The following is a 26067-nucleotide window of genomic DNA, read 5'->3' on the forward strand; positions in this document are numbered from 1 at the left end:
ATGCTGACTAACGAAACAATGTTTAATGAAACGACGGTCAGAGCATCGTCTAAACTAGAATTCGATAACGAATCAGCATTTCATCGTGTCCATATGAGTCTGAACGTATGACGACCATAGAATGGTATAACTGGGCGGGGCTTTATGTGAGCCTGCACGAAAGGTGACCCTATTCATCTCACTAGTGGCTGCGTCATGGCCATAGCAACATGTGCAGTGAGAAACTGCGCATCTATAAGACGTTTCCCAGAACAGTCAACGTTAGTGTCTGAATGGTCTGTCGGCTATGCGATGATTCTCTATACATTGTTTCTTCATTGAGCTTTGGTATAAACTGGCTTGCGTTTGAACAGGGCTTCTGTAGATGAAGCTGGTAAAAATTCATATTAACTCTGCACAACAGAAGAAAGAAACTTATAATGAATTTTCCAATTTGAGAGAGAGTCAGGAACTTTACTGTTCTAGAATATGATTCCAGCTTTAAGACCCACTACTATTGGGATACCATGGAGTAAGAAGGCTGGCCTGGCTCGTATGTACTGTACGAGCTGAAATTTTCACATACAGATATTTTCGCGAATTGCTACATGGAGGACATTTTCGCGTGTTGTTAATTTTGCAGTTGCGAGGGTCTAACTGAACTTAGCTATTCGCGCGTTGTTATTTTCGCGTGTTGTTATTTTCGCGGTTCAAAGGCGATGTGCGAAATTTGCGAAAATAAAACCAACACGAAAATTTCAGCTCGTACAGTATTCGAGAATGCCCAGTAACAAATTGTGTACAGCTTTATCACTGACCTCTGTGTAAGTACACACACGTCCAGCCGAAGAATCTTGACTGAAGGCGGTCATCACCAGTGAGTGCACTCTTCAATGCACATATTTGCTGACCGGTGCTATTTGTGGTTTTCGAATGCATCCTGGTGGGCAGCGAATGAATTGGGCCATCCACGTGAATGCCCACACTTCTGGGTCTTTAAGAGTCAGCCACGAATCTAGCAATTAAGAGGCTGTTTAGAATTCTGGAATCGAAACAAACAATTATGCATGAACCACAAAGAGCTCGACTGAAAGAATATCTTTTTTAACTCTTTCCCGTACGAACAGTAGTTATGAACAGTTGAACTTAAGATGAAAATAGACATCAACAAACCGCAGGAACTTTGTTTCTAGGGCCTTGTGGGTTGCAACATAATACCGTAAAAGTGGATATTTTTGTGCGAGTAATTTTTTGCACCTTGCCAAGTAACATGAATTTCACTTGTTTCTTATTCCATGGAATCAAGACATTGCATAGTGGTACATATAACAAGCAAAAATATTTGCGTGCTTTTATTTTTGTGCTAGGTTCTGGTAGCGTGAAATGTGTGGAATATTAACAACAATTTCCATCTTTACAGCAGCTTGCCTATTAAACTCACCTCACTGCAGAATATGAATGCATTTCATGAAAAATTACAATCATACTTGCCAATTTACGTATAATGTTATAATTTCTTATTGGGATCTTTTTACACTTCAGAGTAATCTGGTTTAAAATTTGTGGATTTTTAATTTGTTTACAATTTATTACCATTACATCTATTTATTTTGTATTGTTACAATCATTCTCATATCACTATGCATTAAATGTTTAATGTATTTTACCCTCTTGTGTCTGTTCTTACCATTTCAGTATGTCTCACATTATCTTATTTTATGCCTTGTGGCATAGCAAGTTACATGTGCCTCTTAAGTGGACCCCTGTGGAAAACAGCTTTGCCGTGTCATCTTTGCTGAGTAGGGCCACCCACCTGTATTTTATGCAAATATCAGAGTATTATTATTTCCTCTATATACTTGTTTGTTGTTTTTATACAGAAATAGATTACCATACCACTCAAGTAGTGTAGGCAAGAGGGGATGAGGTGGTTTTTTGTAGTTTTCTGTGGCGCAGTTGATTACATGATTTTATGGCATGATTCTTTATAGTAATTGTCTGTTCAGATTGAATATATACATATTTGATGCTGCTTTCCGATATGTATCCAGACCCTCCCCACCCTACCTGAGTGGAACAGTGTGCGCTGCCCCTTTGCACAACACGTGGTGTGCGGAAAATGCCATGAAAATGGACTTTATAGAAAGTTACTTATTTGCTCCCTTGGTCTAGTTGTCACTTTCGTTTCATGATGTCTCCCTCACTCTATCCTTTTGCCTCTACAGACAGTCAACATATTGGAACAGAGACTGACCATGACAGAAAACAAGCTGCGCGAAGTTCTCGACAACCAGCAGAAGATTACGCTCCAGGTGCGACCGACAGAGTAGCGACCCCACACGTTCGGTGGTTTCGCCAACCCTTGGAAACTCGAACGAGAATCGGAGGGCATCCTCAAGAGTCATGGCCACGCCTCGAACCTGAAAGTATGGTTTTCTATCTATGCGCATCATGCTGTGGATAGGAAAGAAGTCTTCCTGGTGTTATGGTGGACAGATTGTGGAGTGAATCATGGAAAGGGATCCTTTGTGGGTTTTTTGGCCAGTCAAAAACAACCCCCTCCCCCTCAAATGATAATATTTAGCACGGAAACAAAACAACCAACTCATCATGAAGAAAGGAGGCTGAACGTTAATGCACCAATGCTCCAATAGTTTTGTTCATGCCGCAGACATAAAGAGTCTTGTATTTCCAGGCCTCTTTGCTGAAGTGCCAAACTGTTGTGTCCAGTGGGCAAAGTTTGCTATTGATGGGAGGAATAGGTGCTCTATGCTCAAAAACTCTGTGAAGTCAGTGTTGTAGAGCCACGGGGGAGGGGTCACGTGACCAATAAATGTGCTACAACGTGGCACGTAGGTTTGCGGACCTTGTCGGCCAGGTTTACGATATCCTGGAGTAAAACCAAATGAAAAGTTGACTTTGCAGATTTCAGCAAAGTGCAGCTGGCAGCAGGTAACCATTTTAGGTCATAGCGTATAAAAACAAACCTCTAACGTCAAAGGCATTTCGTTGCTACGGGTCATCATGTCACAGCCATGCGTTCATCATGTGCCTAGTGGCACGCATTTTGGGCACAATAAATCATATTTACTTAAGTTTTCTTTCACTGTCTGTTGTATCTGAAACTTGAAATACAAGATACGCTCAAACCTGTCTGTAGCAACCAGGCACGGGTGAGGAAATTACCTTTATTTCCAGATGGCCAATGTGAACAGGATGGTACTAATCAGTTTTGTGACGTGATATCTGCAGTACTAGCTGTCACATGCATGACATCAAGGCAGGATATTGGTAAAAAAAAAACGTTTCAACATAGTACTAATTTTGTCAAATCTTTTTTTTTTTTTAAAAAGACTAAGATATGATATATGAATGCATGCTTTCTCATTTACCAATCATTTTGTGTCCCCTTTCAGAGTAATTATGCTATAATGTTTAGCGAGGCTAACTTTCCACGAATCGGGACTTCCCGGCAAGTTTGCAAGTCATTAGATTTGCTATTAGAAAGGAAAAATGTATGGGTGCACATCCCGTTCATTTTGGGTTCAGAGTTAATACATTAATATGTCGGTAAATTCGCGATTAGCACCTGACTCACGATATTCATGAAAATAAAAACCTACTGAAAAGGTGTAGACAGTACTCCATTCAGACAAATCTAGTCACTTTTGGGTATAATTATGATAATAATATTACCCAATTTCTCATTAGAAAACAAAAGCAAGCAAATCTGAAAAGGCAAAAGTCAGTTTCCTTGAAGTATCGGCCACTTTGTATCATATCAGTATTCAGAGAGAAATTGTGGCCCAAACCAGACTATACCACTAATAGAAAAGAGTCATATTACAGACAGTACGTTCTGATTTATCATGATGCCACCACTACATCCTTCCTTCTTTGTGGAAACAGAAAAGGAAGGAAATATGTATATTTTCTTCATTAAATTGTCAGGTTCCCAAAGTTTAATTAGCACAGACAAATGTACACCTGGCAAGCAACAGAATCTAAACCATCCAAGAGACCACTTGGTACATGTAGTTCCACTTAGTGCATTAAGCAGAAAACGTCATTTTCGATAACAGGCATGTGGGTTTTTAAATTGACTGAGCTAAAGTAAGCCTACCGGTATATGAAGCAATAATTATTCATGTAATCCTTATGAATATTGCTTGCCACAGCATGTGCCCCTGACAGCAACAAAGTGTTCATGAAAGCCTAGTATTTGGCAATATTAATTAGAAAAAGTTTCTTAATGCATTTAATGCAAAACAATGAAATGGATGCATCCTAAGTGTAAATCAAGAGGCCATTCTACTGGTCTACACATGGTCATTGCTTGTTTGAACATTAATTCCATACATTATTGCATCGAACAAGGTTATGCATTGTGTCACTGTGACAAGTGAAATTCATAACCAGCTGAGAAAAAAGAAGGGTACTTCATTCATGTGTGTACATGAGCTAATTACACACTCCTTATTTTCTAAATTGTTAAGCCATGCACTTATTTGTCCAGCAATTTGATGTTCCACAGGTGAAAGGGTTAAAGGAATTCACTATCTCTGTTCATGGGGGATAAGGAGTATTCTATAAACCAAGTTAATCATTCATTTCTGGAATGCAGTATGGTGGATGGGGTATATGTGTTCAACTTGACTCTCCTCCAAGCTTGCTGATGCTTTGCTTAATAATTCATAAAAATAGAATAATGATCAAAATATGACGTAATTGCATTAAATAATTTTGTGGAGGTTGCAAGGTCTACCCCCCAAGGTTAATTACAAAATGACATCACAGCTCCTCACGATGGTTACCAGTAAAAACACAACAAAATCTGTTTTTCAGGAAGTAAATAAAATTTGACCTGATGCTGAACCTGTATCGCCCCCCCCCCCCCCCCCCCCCCACGCCCACACAAAAATTCACATATTTACACGCGCACACACACAGGCAGTCACATGTATATGAATGCAAACAGATAAAATACATTTTGCTTTGTAACATGTTTTGATTTGTTTTTTTCACTGCCTGGACAAATCTTTGCATATTTCATGAATTTTGTTAAAGTACTACATTCTTCATCCTTGATTGAATTAGCCAGTGCCTTTAAAATTCTGCTAATCTGTTATAATGTATATGAATTGTATAATTATGTTAGTATTTAAAATATGTATATATGTACATAAAATTTGTGAATATTTTGTCACTCAAATGTTAAAAAACCCATAATTATTTGTTTAAAAAAAATGACCAAGTGAACTATTTCTATTGTATAAATTGTACATACTAAAGACTGGAGTCAAAGTGTGAAGATATATGAAATTAGACCACGTAGCAGATATGACAATGTATTTTACGAGTACAAAGAGGCTACCAGTGAATCTACTTTAGCTTTGCACAAGGAAACTATTACAAATAAACCCAGTTTGTGTCGAGATGCGATCCCATTTAGTATTCCGAGAATAAACTGACACGTGTCAGTTTCCCTTTGAAAGGAGCAAACTGTCCACGCGCTTTCTGTCTATGAGTCGATAAAATTATGCTGTAGAGACAGAGATGCTGTGAGTGTATGTACTGTGTCAGAGAGAGAGGCAAGCAACGTGAAAATGGTCCATCACAAAACATGAGAGTTCTTTGTTCACCAAGCTCACATATTTTTTGTTTTTCATGCTTTCCCTCTCATTCATCTTCTAACTGTTATTATTATTTTTTATTATCTTTTTTATTATCATTATTATTATTATTACTACTACTACTACTACTACTACTATCACCAGTACTACTACAGTCAAACCTGTCTATAGCGGCCACGCAAGGGAGTTGAAAAAAAGTGATCCTTCTAGACAGGTGGCTGCTATAGACAGGGTCTTCAACATGACTTTTCTTTTGGCGGGAATTTAATTTAGTGGTCGTACAGGCAGGTGGCTGCTATAGACAGGTAGTCTCTATGGCAGCTTTGACGATAGTGCTACTACTGCTATAACTACTACTACAACAACATCAACAACTACTACTACTACTACTACTGCTACTATAACTACTACAACAACAACTACTACTACTACTACTACTACTACAACAACAACAACTACTACTACTACTACTACTACTACTACTACTATAACTACTACAACAACAACTACTACTACTATTATAACTACTACAACAACAACTACTACTACTACTATACTACAACAACAACAACTACTACTACTACTACTACTACTACTACTACTACTACTACTACTACTACTACTACTACTACTACTACTATAACTACTACAACAACAACTACTACTGCTACTGTCATTATTGATTATCATCACCATCACAAAATATCAATAGATGTGTGATATAGATGTGCTACTGTAAAACAAGATTTTTTTCACAGCATAAAATTTTCAAAAATTGGAGCTGATGGCCTTTTATGCGGCATTAATTTTTTTGACTTGCCACTGGCATTCAATGCATTATCAGCATATAGTGTAGACAAGAACTTTTGCGTGCTTTCTAATTTGGCGAATCATTGCTCTCACAAAATTTGCAAAAATAAAATGCACGCGAACAGTTCTTTTCCTACAGTATATGACATATATGAGATGTTCCCGTTTGTGTAAGGTTTGTTCTTCTTCAGAAAGAAAAAAGAATTGAAGATGAGAGGCCTCTAAAACAGACCATTATAAACCTTTGTGATTATCTTTCTGTCTTCTTCCTGATTGAAATAGAAGTGTATTGACAACTAGAAAGTAACATGTGTCAATTTGAGCTCAGTTGACTTACTTGCAACGGATTTGGCAGCGGGAAGTGAAAGTACTTATTCCTTTGGTTTCATCTGCCTTTCTCTGAATACTTGAGGGGATCCTTCCAGATGTCTTACTGTGAGCCTCAGACTTGCATCTATTATCATGTGTGTGTGTGTGTGTGTGTGTGTGTGTGTGTGTGTAGAAAGAAAGACACACATATATGCTCAAACACATAATGCAATTTGTATTTGCATACCATACATGAATAAACTTAATGTGTCATATATATATATATATATATATATATATATATGTTATTTCTATTATATATATTTATATTGTTGGTGGGGTGAAAAAACCTTGTATCTCAAAAATGTCAAATGTTCAGGAGAGCTAAAAAACATGGCTGCCATAACATGTAAGTCAATGGAAACAGCCAACTTTTATTTATCATTTGTGACCTTATTTTTGCAGATGGGCAAATAAACTGTTGGTATTGATAGCATGATACACTTCTCGAGTTCTGTTCTGTTTTTGATACTATTGTACCAACGCGTGGACTACAAATTATTTAACAGATATAATTATAATTAAATTGCAAATCTATTCATGTCTAAATCTACTGTAAAACACGATATTTTCGCGGCGTGAAATTTTTGCGAATTGGAGCCGACGGCCTTTTTTGCGGCATGAAATTTTCGTGAGTTGCTTCTAACATGCAATGCATATAGTGTAGACAAGAACTTTCGCATGCGGTTTAATTTTGCAAATCTTGGCTTGCGAAATTCGCAAAATTAATATGCACGCGGACATTCCTCGTTTTACAGTATTTATCTTTATAATACTGCTACAGAACAAACACATAAATACTTGCACACAGTCATGCAGCATACTTTGCTTTGAACACTCTCTTTGAGTGATTTTAGGAAAGGGGCTGTTAACCCATACCATAGATCAACTTGTAATGTGATACAGTATATGTATTTTGGGCTTGAGATTGATGGTTGATGTAGTGAGTTGATGACCTCCTTGAACTATTCCTATTTCAACCTCTAAACTTTCCACGATGTTTGTGCACGCCTCTTCGCAGGGAACTCGCCTCGGCCTGATTAGAAAATACAGAAAAAGTATACCACGAGCATGAGCTCCCGTTCTTGTCAAGAGTGAACGTGCCTACATAAGGGATGTGTGGGCGTGTGTGTAGGAGCAAATGTGTTTGTGTTGTGTATGTGCATAGAAACGATTAAAAAAAAAAACACCAGCGTCTGTCATCCTTCGCACGCCGTGATACAGTTAGCTCACCAATGTATACTCCTCCCATCTGATTCTACAAAGTATGAATGCCCCAGGTGTGTCATTTTGTCATTTATGTCTCGAGACATTAATCCTATTTAGGAAGGTGAGTGTAATGGTACTTTGATCCTTAAAAGTTACACCCACAGTTCTATTCTATGTGAAAGGGGAAAACACCACTATTGAAATTTTTAAAAGAAATGTATCGAGACAGAAATACATTTAACTTTCAACATGGGCTTGAAATAAATGTCATTTACTCCACTATCCACCTCCATCCAGTCTTGTTTTTTTTTTTTTCATTATGTGTCCAGTATGTTTGCCAAACTTACCCCCCTCATTTTCTGTACATTGTGTATCTGTGTATCATTGTTGATGTTGTTGTTGTTGTTGTCAAGTTTGTTGAGTCTTATAAACGCTTTAGTGTTATCAGTAGCTTGTTTGTACACGAAGTTTTGATTGACCGAACATTTTCACTTCAGTAATAAATACACAAACAAGCAAAAAGACAAATGCCAATCTGATACACTCTGATATTTCGCACACAAAGCATTAGTGTATAACATGCATTGATTTTCAAAGATTTGAGTACCACTACCAGTAGAAAAGGCAGTGCCTTAAATTTTTTAAAAGATAATGTAATCAAATGAAATGACAGATACATGATTAGAGAGTGTTGACATTTATGCACAAGTGCACACACACACACACACAGACACAGACACACACACAAAGTAGGACCTAAGTATCGTATTATCACTCCATTAGGATTTTTAAAACCCTTTCTCCAAGACATTCTAAATCAAAAGCATGTTGAGCTGCTGGTCTTGTTAGGGTTAATCAATCTCTTTCTCTCTTTCTCTCTTTCTCTCTCTCTCTCTCTATCTATTTATCTATCTGTCTGTCCATCTGTCTGTCTATTTAGCTATCTATCTGTTATCTATTTGTTTATATATCTGTCTATCTGTTTATCAATCTATGTGTCTATCTATCTATCTGTCAATCTATATATCTGTCCAAATAATATTCTATCCGTCTATCTATCTGTCTATCTATCTGTCTATCTGTCTGTCTGTCTATACATCTGTATCAGATAGATAGACACACACACACACACACATATATATATATATATATATATATATATATATATATATATCAAAATGGAACAAAACTCAAGAAATGTATCATGCTGTCAATATCAACAGTTTATTTAAAGAACACACAAATTTTGGGGCTCCCAGCCCATTGTCAAGTGATTTTGATTCTCATATATAAAAGCATAGTATATGTCTATCTGTCTCTCATAGATAGATGGATAAACAGTTAGATCTGTCTATCTGTCTATCTGTATCTCTGTGCAAGTATCTATCAATCTATATATCTGTCTATCTATCTTTATCTGTCATAGCTATACACGCTTTGTATCTATATATCTGTCTATCTGTCTCTCCAGTGTAAAAACCAGAAGTGTTCGTGTGAATTTTAATTTTCATGAATTTTGGGAAAGCCAACATTTGCAAAATTGAAGTGCAGGTAAAAGTTCTTGTCTACATTGCAATGTCATGTATAAGCACTGAATGACTAAATGCCAGTGGCAAATCGCAAAAATTTCTTGCCGCATAAAGGCAGTTGGCTCCAATTTGCGAAACTTTCATCCCGAGATAATATTTTGCTTTGCAGTAGATAGACAGATAGATCCATAGATGAATAGATATCTGTTTATCTATCTATCTACCTACCTACCTACCTATCTATCTATCTATCTATCTATCTATCTATCTATATATCTATCTATCTATCTATCTATCTATCTATCTATCTATCTATCTATCTATCTATCTATCATGGATAGATAGATAAACAGATAGATAGACAGATAAATATAAACATAATAGCTCATAAAATAGATTTACAGAAAGAGATAGAAAGATAAATCTATCTATCTATCTATCTATCTCTTTCTTGTAGGCATCAGTTGGCTCTCACGCTTACGAAAGAACTTTGCATCGGTTTGTATATGTATGCCACTTAATTACCTAGCGACTGAGATGCTATGTTCTGTGAATTATATTGTAATTGTATATCTTCCGGCTCTTTATCAAACATTCAGTCTATTCATTGGCATGTCTCCCTCCCCTCCCCTCCCCTCAGACTCTCTGTCTGTGGTATATCTTTGTCCCTTCTTCTCCCTCCCTCTCTCTCCCCATCTCTCCCCTCTCTCTCTCTCTGCTTTCTATTCATCTCTTTCTCACGATATGTCCATCAACTTTCAACTCCATGAAATGTCTTTCATTTTGTCGTTTATGCGAGAGTAAAAAATGAATTTAAAAAAAAATAAAAATGGGCGTATAGAGAGAAGTTGATTGCTGATCTTCTTCCATACGCGGAAGCGGGTGACACAGTTCTCCGTCTTTCATGCCCGCTCGCTTTCTCTTTCCCATTTAGTCACGTCAAATTGCCTTTCAACGAAATCAGGTTATGACATATTGCGCCCCGAGAGCTCACAAAGAAGCTATAGTTACGATGTTCTTAACTACAAGCCGGATATTATTCCCATTCAGACGCCATGTCCATACACAGCCAAGAGTTCTGTTTCATGGATTGAATGGTCTATCGTCAATCACTCCCCCCCCCCCTTTTTTTTCCACTCTCTTACTCCGCCTATTACCCATATACCTCTCTTTCACTTTCCAAGCCGACACCCACCCTCATCATGCTATGGTCAATATATTGTATCTGTGAAGTTGCTAGGAAACGAACTGTACAGTAGCTTTATTTCCCGCAAAGAAAGCCGCGCGGATTTCGTCAAACGACTCCATCATACAAGAAAATCCTGTCAAAAATTCGCGAAATGGAAAATACCGGTCCAGTTAAGAATGATATGTCTGAAAGAATAAGAAAATTATTTCGATCATGCACAACAGTGAAAATTTGCTAAAAATCGGATAAAAATTAGGGAAGTTGTACATATTGTGAAGTTTTGCTAATTTTCACAAAACAGTGAGTTAGCCGGAGATATCATCACCCCACAATTTGCATTGACATACAAAAATATAGTTCTTCTGCTATGAAAGTGCAAGTCATGATGGATCCCGGCTGAATAACTTACATGTACAAAGTATAATCAGTCAGATATATTGAGATTGAGACTGCAATGGGGCATATATGCGCTTGAACTTTGTAACACTGGAAATTTCATGATTTTACACGTACAAGCAATGGCAAGTTGCAAGGTGATGACATAATGAACTCACTCATTTCCATTTCAGTATTGTCTGTTCAATAACTATTTTTTGAAAATCAGCAAACTTCACATTCTCAAACCTTCCCTAATTTCTTATCTTATTTTTATCAAAAATTGTTCACTGTTGTGCTTGTAGAATTGAACTGTTTCTGTCAAGACTGACTGTTTAACCGGCCTAGCTGGAATTCCCTCTTTACAATCAGTCTTGTTTCGCGTATAGAAGGACAGGGAACCCGTGGTCTATCTGCATGTTGTAAAGTTTCAGTCGAGGTCTATTGGTTTGTTTTGTTTTGGGTTTTTTTGTAAGGAAAATGCATTATGTAACGTTATCGATAACATTAACCATATATCATCGTACAATGTAAGAAAACCATCATTATCATGCCGCCCACTTCACAACCGGACCGTCAAGATGAGAACGATCTGAGCAGGAAGGTGGGAAGAGTCTCTCCCCACCCCCTGGTCTGAGGGTGTGAATTACCTTTATATCTGTTTGCGAGGTGGGGAAATTTAGTTCTTATTATTCCGATAGAGCGGATCAATCAGCAAGTACTCAAACTCTCAATCAAAAAGGAACTCATTAGCATCTCGTAATGTTCTTCTTTTTTTTACTCTTTTTTTTTCTTTAATCATCTGCGTATGTTAGCAGTTTATGCATGGGCTTTATCCCGTCATTGTTTATTGTTGTCATTGTCCTCTCTGTTATCAAACGCCAAGCAGTCTAAAATTGCGAGAAGAAGATGAACATGTAAAAAGTTTTATGCTTTTAACCAAGTTCGGGACCAACATCGCGCAAAATTGACCACAGTTTTCACAAAGAAAAAGAAAAGATCCCTTCAGCTCCTGCTAATATTATTTTCAGTCAATAGATTTTTCTTTTAATAGTCTGCTCGATGCAAATGTTTCATTCGCTACATAGTTAAATCGATCAATATAGTAAACATCTATACAGTCACGACTGAGGCACAGCAACCAGCACCATTGACTCCAAACGAGGCGGTTCAGTGGAGTTGACGGGTGTCCCGATGCCTGATTCTTGTTCTTCCGAGGTTGATAGTAATAATGATGCCCATGCAGAAGGAGGAGGAGGAGGAGGAGGAGGAGGAGAAAGAGGAGGAGGAAGAGGAGCAGGAGCTGGAGCAGGAGGAGCAGGAGCAGGAGGAGGAGCAGGAGGAAGAGGAGCAGGAACAGGAGGAGGAGCAGGAGCAGGAGCAGGAGGAAGAGGAGGAGGAACAGGAGGAGGAGCAGGAGGAGCAGGAGGAGGAGCAGGAGGAAGAGGAGGAGGAGCAGGAGGAGGAGCAGGAGGAAGAGGAGGAGGAAGAGGAGGAGGAGCAGGAGGAGGAGCAGGAGGAAGAGGAGGAGGAGCAGGAGGAGGAGCAGGAGGAGGAGCAGGAGGAGGAGCAGGAGGAGCAGGAGGAGGAGCAGGAGGAAGAGGAGGAGGAACAGGAGGAGGAGCAGGAGGAGCAGGAGCAGGAGCAGGAGGAAGAGGAGCAGGAGCAGGAGGAGGAGCAGGAGGAAGAGGAGGAGGAAGAGGAGGAGGAGCAGGAGGAAGAGAGGAGGAGCAGGAGGAGGAGCAGGAGGAGGAGCAGGAGGAGGAGGAGGAGGAGCAGGAGGAGGAGCAGGAGGAGAACCAGACATGACGGGGGAAACCAAAGAATTTGAAAACTTTGCATCATTTCCTCGGTTGTCCGCGAGTTTAAATGGTTGTCGGAAAGTGATACTGATTGTCCTATGATGGTCCATAATTTTTTCCACTTTTGGGACCTGTTGCATAAAACACTTAACCAGAGGAAAAACTCTGGTAAAAAGTGAAAACTCAAGAAAGTAAGATACTGCTACTGACTTTATTACAGGGAAAACTCTGTGAGTTTTTCTCAATTCAAAAGTGTTATGCAACAGGCCTCTGGTGTGATCCTAGCTGTGTCCGAGCTGTCCTACTATACGCATGTTTATTTTCCGCAGCATTTTGCGCCCTTCCCGTTTGATTCCTTATGATATTTCTGCGTATATAATGTCTGCAGTCAATACGTAGAGATTCATAGTTATGTCCCAGGAAACCATGGTTCGCACACTTTTCCGCGTCGGATGCGGAAAGAATGTCGAAATAATATAATTTGTCTCCGCAACCTTTCCGAATCTTAGGTGCTCTCTTAGTGGACAAGATCTGTTCGGTTCGAGTGCTGGTTTTTTTTAATGTTGATGTCTATTTCAACCATAATTTGGGGGCTTTGGTATATCTAACAATTGTTAATTTATGTGCTGACATAGCAATGCACCTGATTCATTGCATAACCCAATGGCTCATCTTTTCCTTTTATTTTGGAGGCCCATCCCCCACCTCCGTTATAAATTGCCAACGCAAGTTACACTGGTTTAAAACCGTATAGGTCAACAGAGAGGGTCATGTTTATACTCTGTGTACGGGTCGTGATCAAAGATCGTAAATAATCAGGCTAAATCTCATCTTGATTAACAAACTTAATCACTCCATGATCATGGTGAGTTGCACAGGATGTTGTTATTTTTCGATCCCTTCTCGTGACCGTCATTACAGATGCCGTCATTATGCCTCTGTTAACTCCTCTTTTATCAATTCGTCATGTTTATCAATCAGCAATAATTAGGGATTCATCAAAAATCCGAAACTGTCAGTGCATCAGCTTCGTTGACGACTCACAGCCAGCTTAGCGACGTTCACGGAAGGTCGCAGAATTGTCGAGATTGTTTTTTTCTGGTGTAAATGGTGCGAGACTTCCTAAAAATATAAGAAAGAGTAAGCAACGATAAGTGAGACGATACAGTGGCCATCAATGAGATAAACCCATATTGCGTAACATGACAAAGCACATTCTTTGCTCACCCACGCAGATGTATCATTGATCGATGCGTTAAAACACAGTTATTGATTGACCTGAATGCACATGAATAACGTCTTCGTATATTGTTCGTTGTGACATCACAGAACACCTACTATATACCGTTTCGTCATTTTTCGTTTCTTTTCGTGTGTGTGTTTTTTTGATATCCCACTTGATTATCACAGACTTTGCGCAACTTTGATCCTCGTCTTGCATTGAAACCATGTTTCCCCTTAGATCACGAATTGTACGTGGTGGTGCAGGGGGGGGGGGGATACCCATCATGTGCTAGTTATAATGGCAGGTGATATCGCGAAAATGTCCTGGCGGTATCAATCATTATGAATTCCGAAGAAATTTATAACATCAGCAGCATGTGCTTCATTCTCTCACGGTAAATGATGCGTAGAAAGAATTGAGCTATTGTTATTATCATCATTATTTTAGTCTAGAAAATGACGAAAATGGTTGGAAACAATAAGATGGAGCGGGAGTGGAAAAGGAAAAGGAATTAGAAGAGTGAAAAGGAATGTGCTTTAAGAATGAAGGGAATTTGTAAGAATGATATGAATTTGTTTCTCAGAGAGAGAGTGTGTAGTGACAGAAGTTTTTTTCTCCTGTTTTTTTTTTTTTAAATCCTGTGTTCATTCAGTAAATTGCCATTTTTCGCTGCACCTTACCCTTTACATGTAACAACGCTTCTCCATACATGGGTGCGAAGCATTCGCATGATCTCATGGATATTCCCTCCTCCTATGATATTTCTCGAGGAATAATTGGTAGGGACGTTTGCCGAAACCGCAAGAAACATCGAAGCTAAATTTAACACACACAATGCGTATGAAGCAAATGCTGATATATAACCACAATTTTATGGAAATATTTACCGGTATTAAAAGAAATGTTGGAGCTAAATATAAAGTACTGCATGGCCGCCTGCAGGCGCACACACAAATATTTTTAGACTTTTAATCTCGTTGTTCGCAAATGTTCGTCATTTCCTTCTATGCTGTGTGGCTGTGCATGTTTATACTAATCTTTACTTCATTATGACTAGTGTTTGTTTTCTTGACATCATGTAATATAATTATATCTCCTTACAAGGCAGGCCTTCATGGATGTCGTCATCACAGGTAGAAAGATAACAGTTTCCCACGGCACTGACTTTTTTTCTTACATATTATGCCGCTTGATCTATGATTATAGTGATGTTACAGACAAACGAGTCGGACAAATAAATGAGGAGGAATATTTTGATTCATTAGTTTGAAATGAGGGATTTCTTTCGCAAGATTCCTTTCTGACCTTCATTTCAGTCAAGCGACTTCTTGCGAGCTGTGTGTAGATATTTAATACGGTGATTTGACTCGACTAATTAGAATGTGTTGACAATGGGAGTATGTCTTTTTGCATAAAATGGTGCTAACATTACTCTCGTGTTTTTTTTTTTGTTAACAGTATCTAAAATCCAAATGAACTGTACCCCCCCTACAAAAAAGATAGTTTGATCGCGACATTAAATTGATAATGTAGATGTATTTAGACTATAATCTAACTGTTTTCTGTATAAGAGAAAGGCTAATTAATGTCTAATTTTCATCCGAAGACGGCATTTTTCAATCAGGTCGATATCTTGTCAGCTGATGTTAACAAAACGACCCTATAGGAAACAAATTAAGGAATTCTTGCGTCAAGTTATGAATTCATCAATTTGAATGTTATCCGAAGAACGCGGATTATAGGCCTATAAATATAGCCGCTGTTGGATATTATGCGAGCTATAAGGATTGAACTGCAGCACTGGCTCTTGTCAGTAGTCTGTTGTGAATGCGATGCCTGTCCGGATATCAGGAGATCGTTGGTTCAAATCCAACCCGAGAATGTGTGTGCCCATGTATGTTATCAAGGTTATATATAGGCCTACATGTAGGCCTACTATAGGATATAGGATACCCCAAAACACTAAACATTCGGTGCTTATTTACGTTGACCCTACATGAGTATAGTATTACCATAGTTAGATGCATATAAATGAGAGATGATTTCATTTGCTTGTTTCATTTTTATATTGCCGTAATCTATTTTGTTGTCATGATTTGATGATCATAATTTTTATGCCGATCTTTACACAAACATCAGGGTGGAGTTGTCATAAATTGTCAGAGGGAGTCTTCTGTGGCATGGATTAGTAGGTCCATTTCTAGAGCAATCCACAGGCTATTCTTACATTGTATTCTGAGCGCGCACTGGCAAAGCCGTCGTTCACTATAAACAGCGATAAGCGAGTACGGGGGCGATGGTGCAGATATCTCGTTGTTCGATAATCCATCACACTTCCGATTGATTCGAGGGGGTTAATTGCAGGATTATGTAAAGGCTTGATACTCCATAGTCTTTGATGGACACTCAGCCGTGTCCTCAGGCCTATATCATCGACTGACTACGAAAAGCCGCCAACTTTGTCATTATTGGCGTCTATCGATCGGCGGACAAAAAAAGGAAGTCGGCGCATAATAAAGTAGTGTTTCGCATGAGCGCCGCGCTGTCAATATCTCCATTTGTTTACACGCAGACACATTTAGCCTGAAATCGGGCTACAGTGTACTGATCGCTCTTGTCGCCTTCCTATAAAGAACTTGTAATTCGACACAGTTGATCTGAATTTTAGGTCATTATTACCTTATGAAGATAATGCATAATTAAGAATATATATTTCCTTGATAGAAAGGGAGTAATTTCAATAACTGTGATGTTCACACGGCACATATCTACAAAAAAATTAATACGACAAAACCGCAATGATTATCAGAAGCAACTTTAGCCAATTCCATAATTTGAGAGAACAATTGAATATTGAGAATCGTGTATCAATAGGCCTATATGCTGTTATATGATATGCCTATAAATGCTTCGTTAGTATCGATGATTTAGTCACTGACCGAGAATGCGGATATACGGTATCAAAAAAAAAAATGCACTGACATTTCGTAGAACGAACGATGGTCTCCATCAATGTCAGGTATGTTTTCCAAGGTACATGTTTGGGAGAAGTTCCTGTAAAATCTCAAAATTACTTTTAAGGACCTATATCTGTTAAAGGGATCGTACAGTTCTGGTTGAGACCTAATTTCAGGTTTCTAACATTTTTAGGTGAATAATGAGAATCTCATATGAAATATGAAAGAGCATGAAATTTTATGAGGAATTCAACGTTTATTTGATAAAAATTGGTTTTGAAATGGCTGAGATATCCAAAAAGAACGATTCTAATAAAGTGTGGGACCCACACTTTATAACGATCGCTTTGGTTTACTTTGTTTTTGGATGTTTCAGTTATCCAAACCCGATTTTCATCAAATAAACTTTGAATTCCTCTTAAAATGGTATGCTCTGTGCTATATCATAAGTGATTTCTTGGTATCTTGCAAAAATTCGAAAGCCTAATTCTCATCTCAACCAAAACTGTACTATCCCTTTAATAAGAAGGAATGTGGGAGCAATTTCTTCTCATCGACGACATGCGCAACATTATTCACCTATATACTTTGTGGGGTGTTTTTTTTTTTCAAATTCTTCAATTCAGGTAAAGAAACTCGTTGAGACATGAATCGCATCTATGTGCATGAAGTCGTGTCAATTCAGGGGGTAATCAAACTCTTGGAACAAGATGTACCTTGGACGATAGACCTGAGACGATAAAGGTCGATTTCCATCCCTGAATTTATCAGCTTTAGAAAACAAAACAGAACAAAACGTCAATGTTTCCGTGTGCCGTGTATACGTGAGCAGATAACATGAAGCTGAAATATTGTACAACAGACTGTTATATTGGTTTCAGAATGATGTCGAACGATTATGCTGTGACCTTTACTCTTCAAAATTACCGTCAAGGAATATTGGTACTTCTTAACTGACGGTAAATAACATCGAATCTATAATAAGAAAGATGACTTACGACAACTGTACGACAGCAGCAACAACAAAAGCCCATCTATTGACATTTCATGTTAAAAGCTACAAGCAAACAAATATGAAAGCACACGGGCAAACACAGAAACACAATCACAACCGAAACAATACATACTGTATACCAGTATACAAAAAGTAAACAGACACGCAGCACAGTTACATCACGTCGCAACAGGCCGAACGATTTCCGATTCGCGTTTATATCCTGAACGATTTATTTGCCAAGGCCTCTATAAAAAGGCAAAGCAAAAAAACGCGTACTAATCAATCCGATCCGATGTTCGCCGAATTGATCGGAATGATTGATTAGACAACACCTTTGGTGTAGTCCCACAGGCACAATTTGGTCAGAGGCTTTGCAAGGACGGTACTTCATTCATCTACATATTTGTGACTTTTTTTCGCAGTTATGCCCTTAATTGCATGAAATATAATTTCACATATATAATGATATAATCCTAACTTTTCATTAACTTAAGTACAGCACGAAATAAAACTGTAATAGGCCCAGGTCTAATCAGTGTTGATTACCTTAACAAGTAGGGATATATTAGAGTTATTCTTCATTAAGTGTTTGTCTAAACCTAATTTCTGCCTGTGGTGAAAGTAGAATCGCCAATATCACATTTATTTTTCGACGTGACACGGGGCTGTTGACCTTTCACGAAGGAGCCAAAATATGATGTAAACTGTTAAACATAAAGCATAATATAATTAATAAAGTGAACAGTGTCAAGTTTCGCGATAACTCGACCTCAGCAAAGCCGGCCAGATATGCGCAGGTGGCATTTCGCAACTCACCAACAATTATTGTCCTCTCTTGCTTGTGAAAAAAAAAGAGAAAAAAAAGTGAGACTGAGCTTATCTCATATGACACAGTATAATCTGTCGTCTGCTAGAATAGAACTGTGCAGGAGAATAATCGATTGAGTAGAGCAACACCATTGTATTTAATTCAAAATAATTGCAGTAGCCTACAACTTAACGTGTCTGTCTGTTGTTGTTGTTGTGTGTTGTTTTTTTTTTTCAAAGGACATTGTGTGTGAAGAAAGATTAGAGTCTTTATTCTATGTATCCACCTCTTTGCCCGGATTATGGAAGAAGGCCGGGGAAATGGCACACTGACTATTGTCAACTACACATTATTGTGGAGGAAGACTGGTAAGCTGTCTTTCAATTCACACGTATGTAAATGTCTGCCCGCGAGACCATCCCCACTGCGCGGGTAAATATAACTGGACTCGTCCATTGTGTACCGCGGGGTGAAACGAGTTGATTTAACGTCGGCGTCCGTCATCGCTGCATGCATGGCGCATCGTGAGAAAAATGCTAGTGTATACATGCATACCACCAATACGCGAGTATAGTAGCGCACAATATATTTCAGAGAGTATTGATTGCTTTCGGTTGAAGCAGGGGAAAGCTCTTTTATCATGCTAGAAATGTGAAAATCAGGAATTATCTGTGTATTTTCTGTATACCGTTCCCCTTCTATGGCACATCATATCCAGCGATGACTGCACCTGGTTTTTAACTGAACATTAAAAAATTCATAACTTATTTTACGGATCGTCTATTTCTTCAAACTTCACAAATGTGCTTGTCTACTACGTGGTTCTGAATTAATAGAACCCATATATATATATATATATATATATATATATATAATAGGCCTAAAAATACTAGTATATTAAAGATTTCACATATTGGATCCACAAATAGATAGAAAACAAACTCGTGATTTATTTTGACCAATTAGGCCTAATAAATGTGTACCCAGTATTTTACTCAAATTTTCGGCGCCCCACGCCTTCTTGTCAAGACGTTTGACGAATGCCCCCCTCTCTCTCTATATATATATATATACATATATATATATATATATATATATATATATGTGTGTGTGTGTGTGTGTCTGTATGTGTGTGTATGTATATATTATCTGTGGTATGATTTAATCAGCGTTTTCAAATTCAGTATCAAATTATTCTCAGATCTAATACTTCAGGCAGTAGCTGCTGTTTCGCAGTAGGCTTTTTGGAGAAAACAATATTAAGAAGAAATATAATGTAATAAAAAAAATCATGCATCATACAGCACTCATAAGAATAAATTCCAGCATCAAATATCAGATGTTTCTCTCTACGTTGACAGCTAGAGAAAGGGGGGAAATGGTGCATGATGGGAAAAAAAAACCTCAGAGTAGCAACTAAACGATTCTGTTTAACTATCATTTAATTTGAGTACCTGATTACAGTTTAAGTGTGTCATAAAAGTAAATGCTAGGAATGCTCCCATTTATTACTGGTTGGTATAGTTGTGACAATTTGCAGGTGAGGCTTTTTAAAGTATGACACATTAATTTGCAGAGGGAAAAGCGTCAATCACAAGATACACAGTTTATAATAAACAAGCAAGTTTTACTCCTACTCTAATTAAAGAAAAAAATCTCAAACTCATCCCCTCTATACTACTAGTATATCATCATAATCAAAATATTGCATGGTGAGTCTCAACCAACTTGAAGATCCTCGACAATGAGAAAGAAATGACATTCATCTTGATTTCATCATTCCTACTCAGATCTCACAACAACAACAAAAAATCACAACTTAGTGCTTCATAAAAGCAACTGGTGGTTCAACTCATTGTGTGAGGAATACCAGACGTGTTTTGTGTTATGTATTTTTTTCAAAAGTTTTGATTTCAATAATTAAAGTAAAACAACTGTATATCTTGTTTATTCAAATATATAAGTTTGTCTCACGCTTTCACATATCACGATTTGATCTCAGAACAACTGGGATATCTGAACTCGACTTGCTATAACAGCGGGATAATCTGGAATTGCCGAGTCAAATTATGGCACGATGATACGCTCGTTTCTGACTGAGATGATTCCACCTGTAAGCTGGTTTGGACGACTCCGGAAGGACTATATTGGATTACCCGAGTAGTTGCCATGGTTGCAGATTCCGAACCTACCTGACGTTGCCGTGTCGCTGTCGCTGATTGGTCAGGGGGTAATCCTATTTTCAGTGACTTCCGATCATGATCAAATTACTTGTCAATCATACGAGATCAAAAAGTGCGCCGTGCGTGTGTGCTGATCGTGTTTGGATGCGGACATGTTTCGTACACACACATCTTCTATTCTCGTTTCTGCATCCATTTGGGTTGCATGCGTGTGGAGGAGAGGAACGTCTGACCGAAGTGTGTCCTACCTGCAGTCCACTACCAACGCGTTCAATCACAAACTCAGAAGTTTGCCCTGTAATCATGTACCAAAAGTGCAAACTATGTACGGAGTTTACGTGTGTTAGCCTGGATTTCATACAACCTGCCATGAAGTAGTTCAATGAGAGTGGTATTGCAGTTATTCATGGAAAGGAAAGAGTAAACTCGCACACTTCGGAAAACTCCCTCTCCAACTTCTTGGATGTTTACACTTGAAGAGCCGTGTACACCCACCCCATGTGAATCCACCGCTTCGCACCCATTTACACACGCGTACTTTGCTGCGAGACAACCAGCTAGTATTTGTACGGTTTAATTCTTCATAGATGTCTACGCTGTTCTCTGTATCTGTAAGGGGAATCTACTACTAAGTCATCTGGTACCACACTTGGAAGGATCGTGAACCCATGACAGATTCTTCTACTGGTTAAATGAGACGGAGCTCTACTAGATTTATCGTTACTAGTATACTTCGGACATCTGTGTGTAGTTGCCATCGACGCGCACACCGACACATTTCCACGTTTTAGCAGACTTCATTGATAGCGTGGATACTGCCTACTTGCTCTCTCTCCTGTGACTTGGATTACACAGGGTCACACTGTTTTCCACGGAGGAGTCGCACAACAGAATGCCTGCGCAGAGTCCAGACGCGACTTTGCTTGGCATGGCAGACCCCGAACTTCTAGGAGCATGTTCCCAATGGGTACAGGAACAAGTCGTGTCCGGAGAAGTCCTCCTCATGGATTACCGACCCAACTCATCCTACTACCGTGCCCATATAGACGGCGCTCTGAACGTGTGCCTGCCTGGTATCCTCTTGCGACGGTTGCAGAAGGGGAATTTGTCGTTAAAATGCTTAATTCAAGGTGATGAAGGAAAGGACCATTTCGTTAAAATGGCCAGCAAAGTCCCAGTAATATTGTATGACGAGAACTCCAGCGACATAAATGCAAATTCAGACGCTCCATTTGTTTTGCTGCTCAGACGACTGAAGGAAGTCGGCTATCGTGTTAGCTATTTGCGAGGTATGTTAATTTACCTACTGTAAAAGTGGATATTTTCGCGCTACTAATTTTGCGCGTTTGGCCGGGTCAGAAGACTCAGAGTTTCACGTGTCTTTAATTCCGCGGAATCAAGACATCACGCACAGGAATATATCATGGCAAGCAAAAGTATTCGCGTGCTTTTATTTTCGCGCTAGTTTCTGGTTGTGCGAAATGCGCAAAAAAATGTCAACACCGCGAAAATTTCCACTTTTACAGTATTGATAGTATAAAACTCTAAATGTTAGTTCCTACAATCTGAATTCTGATGATGAGTTGCACTCACCACATTACCAGGATACCACATTCATTGCCTGGGTTTATCCAAAGACAATGAATTACTAATACAATATGTCAATCCCCAGGTTGTATGAATGCATGATGTTTAACCTGCATGCTATTAAAAAGAAAGTGATTAAAATGATGGTACTTGTATATTTGCAATGTCATTCTAAAGTCATTGGTAGGAGATGCTATCAATATCATCATGATTATCGCATATAGGATCAGTTGCTAACAATGCATCACTCATGTCTTGAAAATATACTGTATAGTGTATAGCATCTGTTAGCTGCATCAACAGAATATCTATGATCTATTCAAATTCTTATTTACGTTGATGTAGGGCAATTAATATGTCAGTCAGTTGCATCATTGATCTAGTTCGCTTGAAAACTATGCGTGCCTTGATTACAATGCATACAACAGACAGTGTCTTGCACCCCCATGCCATGCCCCCCCCCCCAAAAAAAAAGGAAAGAGATAATGTACAATGTACATGTAGAATGTCACATGTCCTCTCTTTTATTAGTTCTGTGATGTTTTTAGCCGAAGCAACTGTGATTGTGTGATATTATGATGTGATGTTGGTTTAGTATCCCATAGATTCTATGATATTGTTTTGTGGAGTGATCCTATTGGAAGTAATAATGGACTGTAATATGAACAGGTATTAAAATTTTGATGACACAATTGACAGTAGACAATGATATCTTATACATTTGATGGGATATCCAGTCCAATCCACGGAGGAGAAACACTCAGCTATTGCATCAATCCAGCCGAAACTTAGAGTACCTGCTCACAACACATAAATACAGTCAACAGAACTTTATCAGACTCCGATGAATATTTGATAAGTGGTTTGCAGGCATCATGACAAAGGAAATATCAGGGAATTGTGTTTGACCCTCACTGGCAATTGTAAACTGATCATTTCCCTCATCAATGTATACATACAGATTATATGACCCCATGGCTGACATGCACAAACTTGGGAATGTTAAGCATTCTATTCAATATTGGATGCAAATGCTTGAGAGGAAGAGTGACAGATACAAAGTAACCCCTTCACATAGATTATACATACGATATACACATACACACACACACCCCAAAGAAAAAAAAACAGACAATGAAATGGTGTGAAACTGAAATATGACCGGTTTATCAGGTGATGTCTTCTTTCATGAGATCCTAGTACATGTATTGCTGTAATGTTTCACCATGTTTTATCTGGTCATTCCCAGCTACAGCAACAACAACAAAACATTTTCTATGAAATTGTGAGGGACTGATTGAGCAAGTCTTCAGATGTTCAAGTGCACAGTCATGTACATTACAAATGTATGTCAGTGACCTTTGGATGCTAGATTGTCCAAACAAACCCTTAATAGATCTGCTTATTTGCTTTGTTCCATGTATTCATCAAATTTATGATGCTACCTGTTTAATGTCTGTTTAACTACAATTGTATTCCCACTTCCCTGTTAGAAGTTCTAGATTAAATATATTCATGCGCCACTTTGTTAATGAAAATAGAGTGGTTGAGGAAGATCAAACTGCAATATGTACTGAAATATTGTTTGGACTATATATAAGAAATATCAGAGTTTGGCCAGTGTATTGTACTTGCACTTGATTGAAACAGTGGAATTGATCAAGATTTAACATTGACTCAAGACTGGAGAAACCAGCTACTGATAATTTCTTCAAAAGTACACCTTTATGCATCTTCCCAGAGAGAGGATGAGAGAGAGAGAAACAAAAATCTATGGCTACTATGCATCTACAGCTGAACACTCAAAAGTAGAAAAAAATAATCCTAAAGAACAGGAAATAATGACATATTGATACTCTGTGAACCTTCAGTAAAGGCTAAAAGGTAGACCAATGGCAATCAGGTTTTATGGCTCTGTTCTAAAGAAAATGTTTACAGATACATGTACATGATAGGTACAATTGTATGAGTATGTGTTGTTATACTTATTGTATGATACATTGTAGCAGCAGATAAAATCATACAGTGTGTACAGTAGTCTGTCTTTTAAATGTACAGTTGTGAATTGTAAAGGTGAATATTGATTTCCTTCACAATTAAATGGCTAGTTTGTACAGTACAAGGTTGTAAGTTGGTCATTGACCCAATAGAATGTGTTGATAGCACAAATTGTATGTACTGTACATGCACCTGTATATCGAGAGCAATGATTGTCGTTACTTATACTTTGTCCATTTTACATTTGATGTCACACAGCTATACCTTATGTCTACCTAGTTATGAAGAAGATAACATTGAAAGAAGAGGTCATAGAGAAAGCTTGGTGCTATCTAAATACATTCACCTACTCCTACCATACCATCCAGCCTCAAGAGCTGTTGAAGTTTTTAAACATGTACATGTACATGTAGGCCTGTACATTATGTAGGCCTACTTCAAAAGAATCATGTGATTAGGAGTGCCTTGCAAGCAGTATCACAGATCAGGGTTGTGCTTACATAAAAATGTAACTTGTACATGTGTAGGTCAATATTTTGACTTTCAAATGATCAGATTACTTTCTACAGAAATATTTTGAGTAGAAGATCTCGACTGTTGCTGATCTTTGGCCCATATACAGTTTCCTGATGTAATAGTGCGTTTTGACATTACAACACTACTGTAAAAGTGAATATTTTCGCGCGACTAATATTTCGGCCAGGTAAAAAGAGTTTCGCTTATTTTTAATTCTGCATCTGTTACTCTGCATCAGGTACTGGAACATATGGCACGCAAAAAAATATTTGCGTGCTTTTATTTTCGTGCTAGCGTCTGGTTGCGCGAAATGCACGAAAATTTCCACTTTTACAGTATAGCAGTTACTCCTCATAGTATAGAATTACATTGTATATTACATACAAATAAGTGTGTTTATGTTTTTATTAGCTTGTGAGAAATAGTGGAATTGTTGTCAACTTAGGATTGATTCCCCACATCTGATCAGATGTGCTGAATTTTATTGCTGTGCATTTCACTGTACTTTTGTGTATGTGTGTGTGTGTGTGTGTGTGTGTGTGGACATCATGTACTGATTCAGTGTGTTCAGGTATGAATACTGATTTTTTTTTAGCAGTGTTTACATTTTGCCTCTTTCTCATGTCTAGTTTGTATAATTCATGTTCAAGCACCTCAACTACTTTAAACTAATCAATGATAATTGATTTTATTAATGCTGAATGCGTATTTAAATGTGTGCAATATCTGACTGATCATACACTGTATCTATACAACAGTACTTGTAGCAGCAAAGACACACTCCCGTGCTTATACCACAGACTGAGACACACACTCGTATGTTGGAACTGATTGTCTCCATACAGCGAGGACACAGAGCTGGCTTACATACTCTGTCAGTTGACCGGTGTGCCTGACATTT

The 26067-nt window shown here is 38.3% G+C and overlaps 2 protein-coding genes across 2 annotated transcripts in view; both read left to right on the forward strand.

The window, feature by feature from the left end:
- The window catches only part of LOC139718625 (uncharacterized), a 51814-nt gene extending 49322 nt beyond the window's left edge, over positions 1–2492 (forward strand). The window contains exon 11 of the mRNA XM_071630083.1: positions 2205–2492. Coding sequence (XP_071486184.1) covers positions 2205–2309 — 105 coding nt within the window. The 3' untranslated portion in view covers positions 2310–2492. The remainder of the gene's footprint in view (positions 1–2204) is intronic.
- Positions 2493–21265: 18773 nt separating this feature from the next.
- Positions 21266–26067, forward strand: part of LOC139718684 (dual specificity protein phosphatase 6-like) — a 33091-nt gene continuing 28289 nt past the window's right edge. The window contains exon 1 of the mRNA XM_071630142.1: positions 21266–22354. Within this exon, the coding sequence (XP_071486243.1) occupies positions 21958–22354 (397 nt within the window). The 5' untranslated portion in view covers positions 21266–21957. The remainder of the gene's footprint in view (positions 22355–26067) is intronic.

Source organism: Diadema antillarum, unplaced genomic scaffold (genome assembly GCF_040938485.1).
Source record: "Diadema antillarum isolate AM-2024a unplaced genomic scaffold, OU_Dant_1.0 scf00000098, whole genome shotgun sequence".
NCBI classification, from domain to species: Eukaryota; Metazoa; Echinodermata; class Echinoidea; order Diadematoida; family Diadematidae; genus Diadema; species Diadema antillarum.